The 12,891-nt window shown below is 41.6% G+C and overlaps 1 protein-coding gene across 7 annotated transcripts in view; it reads right to left on the bottom strand.

Moving 5' to 3' along the window:
- Positions 1-1,885: 1,885 nt before the first annotated feature.
- The window catches only part of PRDM1 (PR/SET domain 1), a gene marked incomplete at its 5' end in the record, with an annotated part of 100,591 nt that continues 89,585 nt past the window's right edge, over positions 1,886-12,891 (bottom strand). For all 7 annotated transcript variants that reach the window (XM_084513571.1, XM_084513570.1, XM_084513573.1 and 4 more), the window contains 3 exons: positions 1,886-3,968; positions 4,380-4,508; positions 4,716-5,824. In XM_084513571.1, the coding sequence (XP_084369697.1) occupies positions 3,393-3,968; positions 4,380-4,508; positions 4,716-5,824 (1,814 nt within the window). In that variant the 3' untranslated portion in view covers positions 1,886-3,392. The remainder of the gene's footprint in view (positions 3,969-4,379; positions 4,509-4,715; positions 5,825-12,891) is intronic.

Below are 12,891 nucleotides of genomic sequence, written 5' to 3'. Positions count from 1 at the left end.
CAGGATGTCAAATTCTTGAGACAGATGTTTAAATGAATTTTAAGAGGACAGTGAAATACTTTTAAAGCATCGTACAGCGCTGAGTGTCTCAATATGAGACGGCACATTATTTCTTTAACGTTCAGGTAGGGAAGGCCAGCACATGGCCTTTCTGGTTTGGATCTCACAGTAAATGATGGGAGTAGCAAATGTTGAGTTTGCTTTCTGAGGCATCCTAGCATGTTGTTACTTCTTCTCTGATTATTTTTTTTTGGGGGGGTGGGGGTGGGGGGAAAGGACACTTGACCTTCTTCTAGGTTTGGTTCATATTCACATCTCACTTGCAGTGAAAACAGATCCACATTTGTTTTGAATGCTGTTCCCACCACGCTGATACAGGGCTAAGTGGTCTCATGCTGACATTTTGAGTGTGTCATTGTGGTCCCAGTGGTTACAGTTTCAGGCCAGAAATGACAATCATTTGGAAAAATGTAAATGAGAACCCTATTCATATATCTGAGAGGCAGATAGCATTCAAGTATTTCCATTGAAACGCTGACAAATTTTTTATATATATATGTATGTATTAAGGTATTGGCTACAACCGAAGAGAGTGCTATAATTAACAAACCAGGGTGTTTAGCTCTGGCATTGTTGTCTGCAGCTTTCAATCATGGAAAATCAGAGCCCACAAAGGCAAGAAGTCAGCATTGTTGGAGACATCATCGCCATCAGCCCGGAGTGTGTTTGCGGCTAGGAGGGGAAGGCGCCCTGGAATGAAGCTGTGCACGCAGTCAGTGCAGAGAGATTGAAGACAAGGGAAGCATCAGTAAAGCAATGAACACTTATATTTAATTTACATTTGACAATTTGCACATAAATAATGATGTAAACCAATACGTAAACATATGATAGTTTGTTGTTCTAGCAAAGTAAAAAGCCTGTTAACTTTGGTCAGAGTCTTTCTTAAGAGAGACAAAAAAAAAAAAAACAAAACACTGTTGATTGTTGCTACATTCACATGTAAAACTTCTAAGGGAAGGGGGAAACAGTAAAGAGAAGTAACAATTCTTAAAGCTGATGCATATAAATTCTTGTAAAATTTGTATCAAATACAAGAAAGCACTACAGGCAAATATAGGAAAAGTGTGTGTCCAGTGACAGAGTAGTGATACTTTGGTTTATCCTACAAGTAAGTACTATATTTATGAACTATTGCTACATTTAAAAGATGTCAGCCTCACAAGTTGTAGGAGTGGAAATGTAATGAACTGTAGTCCTTCAAAAGCTGTGTAAAGAGACGTGTATGTCAGGATTGTTTGTTTTAAACAGAAGGCATCAAAATACTTTGATGGGGAAAAAAAAAATCACCAAATCCTGGACTGATGAAGCGGGAGACCTTAAAAATCCTAAGAATATAAACGGACAAAAAGATACAACTGGAGGGGAAGACTGTAATAACGTTACTTAGGTTTACATGAGTTGACCATGCAACTCGTTAACGGCAGGGCAAAATGAGACTAGGGGCTCATCCCCACTAACTCAGCCTATCCTTCACTCTGTTCTGTACTTACACCACCCATGGGCAGTATTTGGCTTCTTTTCAAGTTCTTTTGGTTAAGTTTTCTGGCTGCTTGTTCACTGACCACCCGCCTCTTCCCCCCAGTATACACTGCCAGGAGAGCAGGGGACCAAAGACCCCGGGGTCCTGCAGACATGGTATTTCCCACTGAATTTGCTGAGACTCCCCGTGTGAGTGATGGTTTTCACATCAGGCGTTTGCAAGTTCAGGCTTCACATGGACAATTGTGCATGTGCACTTGCAAGTGATAAATGCCTTAGTACAACCTTCTGGTTTTGAGGTCACTGGTAATATGCGAAACTGGATAACATTTGATTTTCACACTTAGATGAAAAATAAGTTTTATTACATGGTTTGGCTCACAACTTAAGTGGTATAAATATATATACATATACATATATAGTATAGTGGTATAAATATATCTATAAATATACATGTGTTCTTTGCTACACCTCAAATGTCACCATATCATCTTTGGGCTTAGCAAAACAAAAAGATAAAAGGACGTGCATTCTATCTTTCCCTGTGCACATTTTGGTTTCTTCTCTAAAGTAGCAAAGCATTTAGATAAAACAGCAACGTCTGCACCACTGGACACAAGCACTGAGGTAATTGTTGTTCAACAACTTTGCAATGCCCTTTTCTTCTTTAATTAAATTAACCACAAAATGTACAAACACAAATACTGAGAAAAATCTGAGTTGTACAGGAAGAAAGAAAAAAAATGTATGTGCCAGAAAAGGACTTTGTTCCCCACTTCTACCCAGGCAAAGTGGGAGAGGAAAACACAAGTAAAACCAAACCCCTTAATTCTCAGGGAATCTGACCATTATTTATTTTTATTTTTTTTTTTATCCCTGGAAGGCTCTGGCCAAAAAAAAAAAAAAAGGAGACAGAGAGAAGAAAGAAATCTGCCAAAAACTCCTTTTAGGCAGAATATTAAGAATAATGGTGTGTTTGCTTTTAAACTGCTGTTGGAATAGGAGGATGTAAGTGATATTTAATTTTGGAAGAGCCACTTTAAGCTGATGCATTCCTTTGGTCATAAAGTTACATGCCGAGGTGTGGGGCTATAGCTGTTTTCTAAAAACCTGTGGTATTGTCCATGGCAGGTAGGTGTTTGCTGTGCCACATCTGTTCCGGGTAGAGCTGCAGGTAGAAGAATCTCTCTCCCATCCTCAGAGAGGCTGGGGCACCAGTTTCTTCTCTGCTTGCTGCTACCCTTTTCTTACTCTTTTTTTTTTTCTTTTTCAATCCCAACGGGGTGATTTGCATATAAAAGTACACAGCATTTTTTTTTCAAACCAACTGATCTAGGATTCTGTATGTCAAATGTCCAACTTTGGCAATGCAAAAAACCACATTTGTTTAAAAGACATTGGTACATAAAACACGGTTACTGAAACCCCAATCTTAGGTTCTTAAAACAGATGTGCAGAAAAAATATCTACAAAGAATGGCCATAAAATGAAAAATAAAAACATTTAAAGTAAAAATTACAATGAATTTTCCAGTCATTGTAAACATTTTTCTAATTATTGCTTTTAGAATGATAAATTGCATAATAAATTATGAAGTACTATCATTGAAAAAATAATTATGGATAGATGATTGTCTTTTAGTAACTGGCGAGGCAATGCACAGTCCTTTGCCTCTTTTTATGCCCTGAGAAAACAGTAACTTTGGAGTTCCTTCTTTCAGCTGTAGAGCGTAGGGAAACTACTGTAAGCCAAGATTGCTTTGCAGCATTGAAACTATGTACAAGCAATTGCTACAGGCACCCTGACTTGCCAAGTCATAAATAAAAAAAAAATCACTTTGCCAAAAAGTCTTAAGGGTCCATTGGTTCAACTGTTTCTTGCTTGACCTTTACAGGTAACAGAGGTAGTGGGTGACCGTGAGGCAACTTCATAATTGACATATCTGAAGACTCGTAAAGGTTGCATCCTGAGGAGATAAGTCCATTTCCCAGGTTCCTCTGTAAAGATACTTTGAGATTAGCTCCTTCCATTTCCCTTCTGAGCATGGTCAGTATATCCTTCTCCACAACTGATGTTAAGTCGATATTGTCCTCCATTTCTTCCAACTTGTCAGCATTGTCACTGATGTCAAACTTCTCAATCTCCTCGTTGATTCGATTCAGGTCCTCCATCGAGAGGCCGGAGGCAGGGGCAACCGGGCAGTTGCCCTTCAGATGGACCTGGAGGCTGCAGAGGTGAATGTAGCTCTTGTGGCAGTGGATGCATTTATGGGGACGTTCCCGGGTGTGGAGACGCTTGTGCAGCTTCAGGTGCACAAACTGGGTGAATTTGGCTGGGCACAGCTTGCACTGGTAAGGCTTCTCTCCAGAGTGGAGCCGCAGGTGGGTTTTGAGATTGCTGGTGCTGCTGAACCGCTTGTGACAAACCTAATGGGGGGCGGCAGAGAAACAGTGAGTGAGTGGGAGGGGATTTTATGTTTAAAACACAGACACCTAGGACGAGACAGCAGGATGATGAAGTTGCGGCTTTTTATATCTTCACACTTTCTCACCGGGGGGGAAAAAAATCCCCACCTGTTTTATTTAAATATTGCTGAAGAGCATTTCAAGTATGGCTGATGGCAAGACTGTTATCAGGTGGATGGATGCTGCCCTAGCAGGCTAAAGGCAACTGCACTGTCTCACAGACACTGGAGCAGCAGGGCTGGAAACAGCTGCGGCATGGATTTGAATCCTGGGCAGCCCACTGGGCACGTTGTGCACACAGGGTAAGGAGGGCATGAGCCCTGCCACCCCTTCGGCCTCCAAGGGAAGTTGTCTCCATGGTGTGTTACATACCTGACACTCGTGGGGTTTTTCTCCTGTGTGTACCAGATAGTGCTTCTGGAGGTGAGCCAGCTGGGTGAAGCCCTTATTGCAGGTCTGGCATTTAAATGGTCTCTCTCCGCTGTGTACTCGGAGGTGCACCTAGGGAGAAAGAAAGCAATTAACAATTTGCAGTTGCCAGTCCCGCAATGAAAGTACTTTTAGATGTTTCCTAAAGTTAGCTGAAGCCTCCCATTGCCAAGATGCACTCTTATCTAGTTAATTAGATCCCTGCTTTTCCCAGAGAATGTAAAGGGAGAAATCAGAGCCTTCCAAGGAGGCTTGTGTGCCTTATTCTCCACTGCCTACCTTCAGATTGGAGAGCTGGCCAAAGGTCTTGGAGCAAACGTTGCATTCGTACTTGATCTTCCCGTTCTGCTTCTTCAGTGGGTATGGGAGGGTTTTGTAACCAGTCACATTCCTCTTACTTTTAATGAGATTCATGGCTTCTTCACCGCCGGTGGCGGCCAACACCACTGAGGTAGGTTTAGGTTGCATTATGTGTTCTGAACTGGCTGCTGTACCAGCTGTGGGTGACCCGCTGGTGGGGCTGCATGGCTTGTCCTTCATGCTGGCAGCAGCGCCCGTGATAGAGAAGGCACTGTTAGGTGCTGGTATGAGGAAGTCTCTCGGATGATCAGGCTGCAGCAAACGACGGCCTCCTTCGCTGGGCAGTGAACTGGGGAGCGTGGCGGGGTTCAACATGTGGTGGGAAAGGCTACCTCCGCTGAGTAGGTTGCCATAGAGAGGATACATCCGGGGGAAGAGATTGAAATTGTTGATGCCATTGATATTGTTCAAAGCGCTCAGGTTATTACAGCTCATATTGAATGGAGGTAACAGAAATTTGGGGTAGTGGGGGTTATAGGATGGTAGAAAGGCAGATGGGAGGTGGCTGGGGGGTGCGTATCCAGGATAAGACCCCAATCCCTCTGAGCCGTAGGATCCATTCAAGTAAGAGTACGACTCTCTGTGCTCCTGGGACGTAGGTGCCAGAGGTGAGACTGTGACCCCTGGGCTGCTGTGAGGGCTTGAACTTTTTAAACTTTGGTCTGGGCTGCTCCTCCCAGAAGGACTTGGTGTAGTAGATGACTGGATGGGCGAGTGAGTAACGTAGCTGGGTCTGTCCATCCCATATGCTAAGGAAGCTTTCAGATAGTCTTCTGGAATGTGAGGTCGGATTGGGTAGACAACTCGAGGGAAGAAACACCTCTCTGGGCTATAGTTCTTACGCAAGTCATCCAAGTCTTTTTCTGGAGTAACTGGTGAAATGTTGGTCTGGAAGAAGTCTTTTCCTTTTGGAGGATTGGATTCCATTTTCAGGATTTCTTTCACGCTGTGCTCCTTCTTTGGGATGCTTTTCTGATAGAGTTCATCTTTATCAGCACTGTGCTGCTTTGGATTAACGTGTGTTTGTGCTGAAAGAGAGAGACATGATAATGATTATTTAGATAAGTCACCATCATTATCTCTTTTCAAAACACAGGCTAACTCCTACAAGTTTAGTGGGAAGGACAGGCCACTGTCAGAGAGGAAAAATCATTTAACTCACCAAAAATAAATTTCTCTATAAAGAAATGCCTGATAGTATGAAGTGTTAATAAAAAGCATTGCTAATTTAAGGGACATCAGCAGTACGTACAGATCCAGATGATGATTCATTTGTAGAGTGATAGTCTCCTCTTTGCAAACTGATTTCACCTTTCTTTCCCCTTAAATTTGACTAGCTTCCCTGCTGGATATCTCTTTAAGCTGTATTTCTAATAAATGCGGTAACGAGCATTTGTTCACAATACAGGTTTACCAGAAGGACTTTACAGAACTCAAGCTCCCAGAAATGTTCCTTACTGAAATAACAAGGCATGACAAATCAGCTTTTGCCAAACCGCAGCAGTCACTTCACCAGCCAGTTCAATTACTTACAGTACCAAAAAAACCATGGCTGGCTAGGATGAAAGCCTTCTTCAAAGAGAAGGTATTCTCCATCAGTAAACAGATCATTACTCATTAAATATACTGCTTAGGAACATCTACAACAAAGCAGACTATTTACTGCAGATTTCTGTGGCATTCAGTCTATGCAAAACTCCTCTGCTTACAGCTGTACTTTATAAAAAAAAATGCTGAAGCAAAGCAAAAGAAAGCAAGACTGGTCGGCTCCAGCTTAAGTTGAAATGTACTTTAAAAAGAAAAAAGGAAAAGAAACACGCATTTAGAAGGAAATAGAAGCTATCATCATTTGGCTCTGTTCAGCACATACACTGTTTATTTGTAGTCAGAGACTCTACCTTGTTATCTGGACATAATAATATACAAACAGAACACTGAAGGATAGAAAAAGAATTCTGCTTTTATCTAATCTCCCGAAGTTAATAGTTATATAATCTTGAAATGATGACTTGTAAGATGTTTTATTATAGGGGAAAAACTCCGAGAAGGTTTCGCATTTGTGGTTAGCTCATGTGCAAAGTTTTCCATCAGGAGGTACAAGTCAATGCCGAAGGTATGTGACTTGAAAGCATTGCGGCCCTTTAGCCGAACTTCTACTTCTGTGACTGACTGTTCTTACTTCGCTAACTGGGGTGAGAAACAGTTGTTTCTAATTTTTGGGAGGACCAGCTAAACCCCGTGAGGAAGATGGGAAAAGGCAATGACCACGCCGCTTTCAACGCAGATTCTTTGCTTCACTATTCACTACCCTCACGGAATCTATCATTTGGCAACATTACCCTATAAGGCAAAGAAACTGCCATTTATTAAACGTATCCAAGAAAACAGCTGCTTTCAAAAGCATGCTCCTGCTCACAGCAACCCGCTTTTACAGTAGCATCTTTTTTTTTTTTTTTTTTTTTTTCTCCAAACAGACTTACAGCAAGCAAATTCAGTTTGAGATAGGCAGGCACTTTGCCTATTTTCGAGTTGCGACGAAATGCAATTGAACATAAATATGGCCAGTTAAAATATTTATGATAAAATATAGGGTGTGTCGCACAGCAAGCACGTACACCCACAAGTGTGCAGATAGCTTCCCAATTACTTTTCTTGATGTTAAAGTTTAATTCAGAGCCGTTTCACAAGCAAACCTACAACAGGTCGTTGTCTGGCATTAGAAACCATCTGCTTTCTTTAGCAATTTTGTCTGTACCCACGGACTAGTAACTAATTTTCTAAATGCCTGCTCGGATTTTAGGGTATGACAGCTAGGTCCTACTAGGTCTAAGAAGCTCTGCAACGGCAGTGTGGATAACGTTATCTACACCTTCTTATCAGCTGCCTGTCACCACACCAGCATCTCTGAGCAAACATTCCCAGTGACATTATCAGCAACGGGAAGTATCGGGATTGGGAAGTATTGAAAGCTGGGGGGGCAGAGGGAGGGGCAGACTTGTGAAGCCTCGCAGCAGAATGAAGAGATAAATACCACCTTATCAGGCCCGTATTGGTTTCTCTGTGGGGTCTGTCAAGCAGGAAGCTCAAATTGACACTTTTCTTTTTTACAGAAAAAAAAATAAATAAATCGTGGGGGAGGGGAAGAGGAAGGAGAAGTGCCAGCACTGCTGGAAAGTGATAGAGAAACCCAGACGCCTGAGCTGGAGGAACGGCTCGCTCTCTCTGTCACAAGGGTAGAGCCGAGGGTGGGGACGTACGTGCCTGATGTGCCGGTGCGAGCCTCTGAGTGACAGAGAGGAAGCTCACATGGAGAACACAACTTGCTGTGCACAGCTGCCCGCCTGACATCCCCACTGGACAGACTGAAGATAATGGCTCTTTCTTTCCCTTCAGATTTCTCAGAAAAGCTTTCCCTCATTCATTTCCATGTGCAGACAGAAATCGCAGTATTTAGAGATTATTTTTCAAGTCTAACTGTGACAGCCCCCTTTAGCTTGCAAGTTATCTTTGCTCCGTGAATCTCCTCTTGACTTTTTCCCCTATTACCTGAGCACAAGGAAGACTTGGGAACACCGGAGAGATCAAAATATAAACAAGTGTGTCAGCACCACGTAAAATAAGCAAAGGTAATGTTGGCGGCCAGGGAGACGTTCTGATGTTTTATGCTGAACGTGGATTTAAACCAGGGCTGAAACTGATTGAGAGGTTTACGACCTTTCTTGTTGCTCTTAAAGGAGACATACTTCAAAGTTAGAGAGATTTATTTCTTATAAATGTTTCTTTTTTTTTTTTTCCTTTTTTTTTTTTCTTTTTCTTTTTCTTTTCTTTCTTTCTTTCTTTTTTTTTTTTTTAAAAAAAAAATTGTGATTTTAGATTTAAGCTCTTACTGATCACAATGGCTCTGTCTCTCTTCTAACATGCATCTCTCTCCACCCTCCCCACCCTCCCAACACACACATATATAATAAATATAGGCACACACTCTTCCAAGATCTGTCTAGTTTCTGTGGTCAGGCAGGCACACAGAAAAGAGGTTCATGACAAAACAAGAATAGTGCAGTTGCATTTGCAAGTTACTGATCTGGGGGGGAAAAACCCAACAGACGTGCCTCTTTAGCAGCCTGATCCACTTCTCACTGAGGTCAACAGATTATTTGCTCAGATCTGAGATTCGTGAGTGCGTGCGAGAGAAAAAGGGACAGAACTCCTGTTACTTTTAAGTATTAATAAAACGTGAGCGGAGGGGCTGCCTGAAGTCACTCCAATGTGGGTGTTCCAGTCACAGACAGCTGCAGCGCTGTAGGTTTTGCTCATTTCTTGAGCTCCTAGCTGTAGCCTGAGAAAGGCTTCATAAAAACAATGATCTGTTTTTTCTAAAAACTTGAAAAACGGTTGTAGGCAGACAGTAATTTCAATAGTCATTTCAGGAGTGAAATGGTACTGAACGCTTTGAGTGGTGAAGCTTAATTATGCCGATTCACATTTTCGATCTAAATTAAGCACCTCTTTTGCTAGTAGAAAGAGAACCTCGAAGTTGTGAAGTAGGCAAAACAAAGAGTGTTTCCACTCAAAATGAGAACGGAGACCAACATTTAGAAGTCTACAATTTGATCATCTGTTTTCTAAATGTGTCCAAGGCAGTGTGACATGCCTTTGAAAACATTTTGCTCAAAGAAGGACTTTAAAGGAGCCTTCAAGTAATCCTCAGTATTAAGTCAACTTCAGGTTTTGCAAAGACAACCTTTTATATCATTTAAAAATCATTTTCCTCAGCCCTTTTGAAGATTCCAGTAGGCACTTTTTAAACAAATGCAGATGTTTCCTCTCAACCCAAACAGAAAAGCTTTAAAACCAGAAAGTGAAACTGACCATAAACAAAAGGGAAAGCGAAGGGTGTGCTTTAGCTAACGACAAATTTATGAGGGCCAGCATAAAGAACGCAATAATACATGTAGATCACATTTTAAAACCAAGCATTAAAAAGTTAACCTTCACAGAATACAGAAGATTAGGTAAGACCTCACTAAAACAGTTCATGAAACAAAAAATTGCCAAATGCTTCCTAAATATGCAAATTATCTTCCCTGAACTCGAACTTCTTTCTGAAGCTTGACCAAAATAAGATGTCACCTGCCTGTGCTTGACTGATGAGACAAGCATGACATGAATAGCAGGAAGTTGCATCATATGATTGCAATACGTGAACATTATTATCAAATAGTCATGTCCTGAGTCAATGCAATTGTATTTTGTTTTTAGAAATAAAAAAACACTATTACCCTCTCCACCCTCCTTCCCAAAATAATGCTGTTATGATAAGTAGGAATGAAATGCTAGATTATGGAGGAACCCTAAACAAATTTCCTTGGTCTGTTTATCAATCCAAATGCCTATCACAGACGAAAGGTTGATCTAAAGGCCTGCTGGAATGGCGTTAAGCACACTTATCAAAGACTAATTTTTTGGCCAGCAGGACACAGAAATCTTGCCATCACACTTAAAACTAAATTTACTGCACAACATCACCATGTCTGAAGGTCTCAAACCTTGGTAGAAAATAACATGAGTAGTCTCAAAACAGGCAGAAAGGAAAAGGGAATGTGTTGAAATGAGACTCAGTTTCTTCCCCCAGGACAGACTGGAGTCTTGCTTCTACCTCTGTTGTGCAACCCTTGCAGGCACTTTAGCATCTACTCGAGGTTACGTAGCTCCACTCGGAGCTAATCATGGCCATGCAGGTAGGTGTGTGCTTCAGCGTCTAAAGGACTGGGTCAAAGGCCTCAATTCAAGAAAACACAGAGGACATGGTTAAACCCGTAACTAAGTTCATGCCTAATTGCTGTCTTGGATCTGGATGCTTTCCTTCTACGGTGCAAATGAACTAACGCTAGAGAAGTTACCTTTAATTTGAAAGTTTGCTGTTACAGAGGCAAGTAGATGTTATATGTGGATGTGTAAATATATTTATGCTCTAAAGTGGTAGTTCTCTCATTTTTGAGGCCACTAATTACAGGAAATAAAGCCAGAGAAATTCTCTGATACATTTTTCCCCAGAGGCCCATTCCGCTCAGGTGTTTAGAGAGGATCAGAGGTGCTGAAGGTCAGGACTGTGATCCCAAAACCCCTGAGGTGCCTAAAGCACCTGCTTATAGTCAGTAAAACTGAGGTGACACTGGGAGTTCTCCATCAGTCTGTATCCTAAGCAGCCTCTCATGTGCCATGGCCAGGTAACCAGCCAAGGCACAGCTCCTCTAAAACCTCCTGTGAATTACCCTCCACTGAATTATCACTGATTTATTCAGCTGGAGAAGGCCTTCCTCAGGAGGTGGCTGGTGGAAGGGTCCCCCCGAGCAATATCTTGCCCTCAAAGACTGTGTTAAGGTGTTTTGAAGGGGCAAAGGTCCCACATCTGCAGCCAGTGCAGGGTGTTAACAGTTCAGGGACAAGCTTTCTGCATTTTAGTCATAGGTGAATGCAGGAGGGCTGGGCCAAATTGGTGCTAGAAAGAGAGGCTGAAGAAGCAGTGGGATGCTTGCTAATTTTAGATTTAACTAGAAGAAGTGGCCTGTGAGGAAGGGGAAGAAGAGAGCTGCACAGTGCTGACATTTCCTTTAAATTCATCTGGTTCCAGTATTAATGCTACAAAAACACCCCCTCCTGTGCTGCGGCTACAGACCCACCAGTGAATAAACATCTTTGAGAGAACTATGGATTTTTTTCCATACTTTTCAAGAAAGGGAACTGAAACATTAAGAATCCTCAATCCTTCCAGTACGTGAAAGGTTTCTTGCCTAACTGTAGGCCTCAGGCCTGAACATGTTTGTCACAAAGTCAAAGGATAAAAAAGTGAGAGCTACTGTTAATAGTGGAAGATGCTTAAAAAGCTGAAGAACTGTTGCTCATTTTTCTGAACTGCTATTTTCTTTACATGGAAGGGTTAACATAAAATATCTAAGTGGTTTAAACAGCATTATCTTCAAAAAGAAGAAGGGATACTTTAACCTCAATGTCTGGAAAGAGTGTCCTTTCTAATGTTAAGGCTGAACTACACAATTGTTGCTTAAGATACAGTCTCTTCAAATCCACATATTAAATCTACTTTTATTAGAATGGGATGTTCTGCACATGTCCAGTCAGCCCCAGTTTTGACCTAAGAGTAACTGGGTAATTTGTTGACATTTTGCAAATACATTCCTCACTATTCCTGCAAGGTAACTTAAGGTAACAGCCAATGCAGTAAACTGTGTCTGTATTTGTATAGCCACCCTACTAGTGTTCAAACATCTCTGGCTAGATCTTTGCAAACTCCTTGTCCATGGGAACCTTTAACACTGTTGACTTGTCCCACCTGCAAGCCCCAATATAAGGCCAACAGTTCATCGTATCAGAAAATAAAACCACACAGCGAGTGTCAAAATGACACATGTGCAAAGATGACAGAATCAGTGAGATATTTCTTGAACAGGGAATATAGAAGCATAGGACATCCCTCTTCCTCTTCCCTCTGCTATAAAAAGAAAATAAATTTTCTTCAATAGTGTGTTACATTTAGTAGGGAAAGAGGAAGACCAAAACCTGGTGAAAGGGAGACATTCATGGAAGACAGATGTCCTTTTGCTTAATTTCAATCTGTGACATCATTTTCATGATGCAAGGTTACATTTCAGCTCTAATGACCCCCAAAGTAACACTGATATTTTATAACCCATTATGTGTTGCCAAATAACAGCCAAGAGCCCTTTATATATGTATATATATATATATAAATCTGCTTGCAGTTTTTGCTTCAAATTTCAGCGTAGGTGCTGGCAGAAGGACAAAAGAATGCTCTGCTGGATCTCAGAGCAGCTAACAGGAGGCAAGGAAGCCTAAGAATTGGATATGAAGTCAGCAGGAATCAGTCCCTTTCTTCAAGGGGCTCTGAGTGAGATGCTATGCAGTGATTAATGCTATGAGTAGAGCAATGATGCTGGAAATGGTCAGAAACCACAGCGGAACCCAGAGATAAACTCCTGGAAATACCTCTTCCCCCCTGCTATTATTTTTGAACAGAAAATGAAAGCTGCAGTATGCAGCCAAGAAATGGGGACAGAAG

This window comes from Aythya ferina (genome assembly GCF_964211825.1).
Source record: "Aythya ferina genome assembly, chromosome: 3".
Lineage (NCBI taxonomy): Eukaryota > Metazoa > Chordata > Aves > Anseriformes > Anatidae > Aythya > Aythya ferina.
The sequence above is the reverse complement of the archived record's forward strand: the minus strand, read 5'-3'. Positions and strand labels throughout refer to the sequence as shown.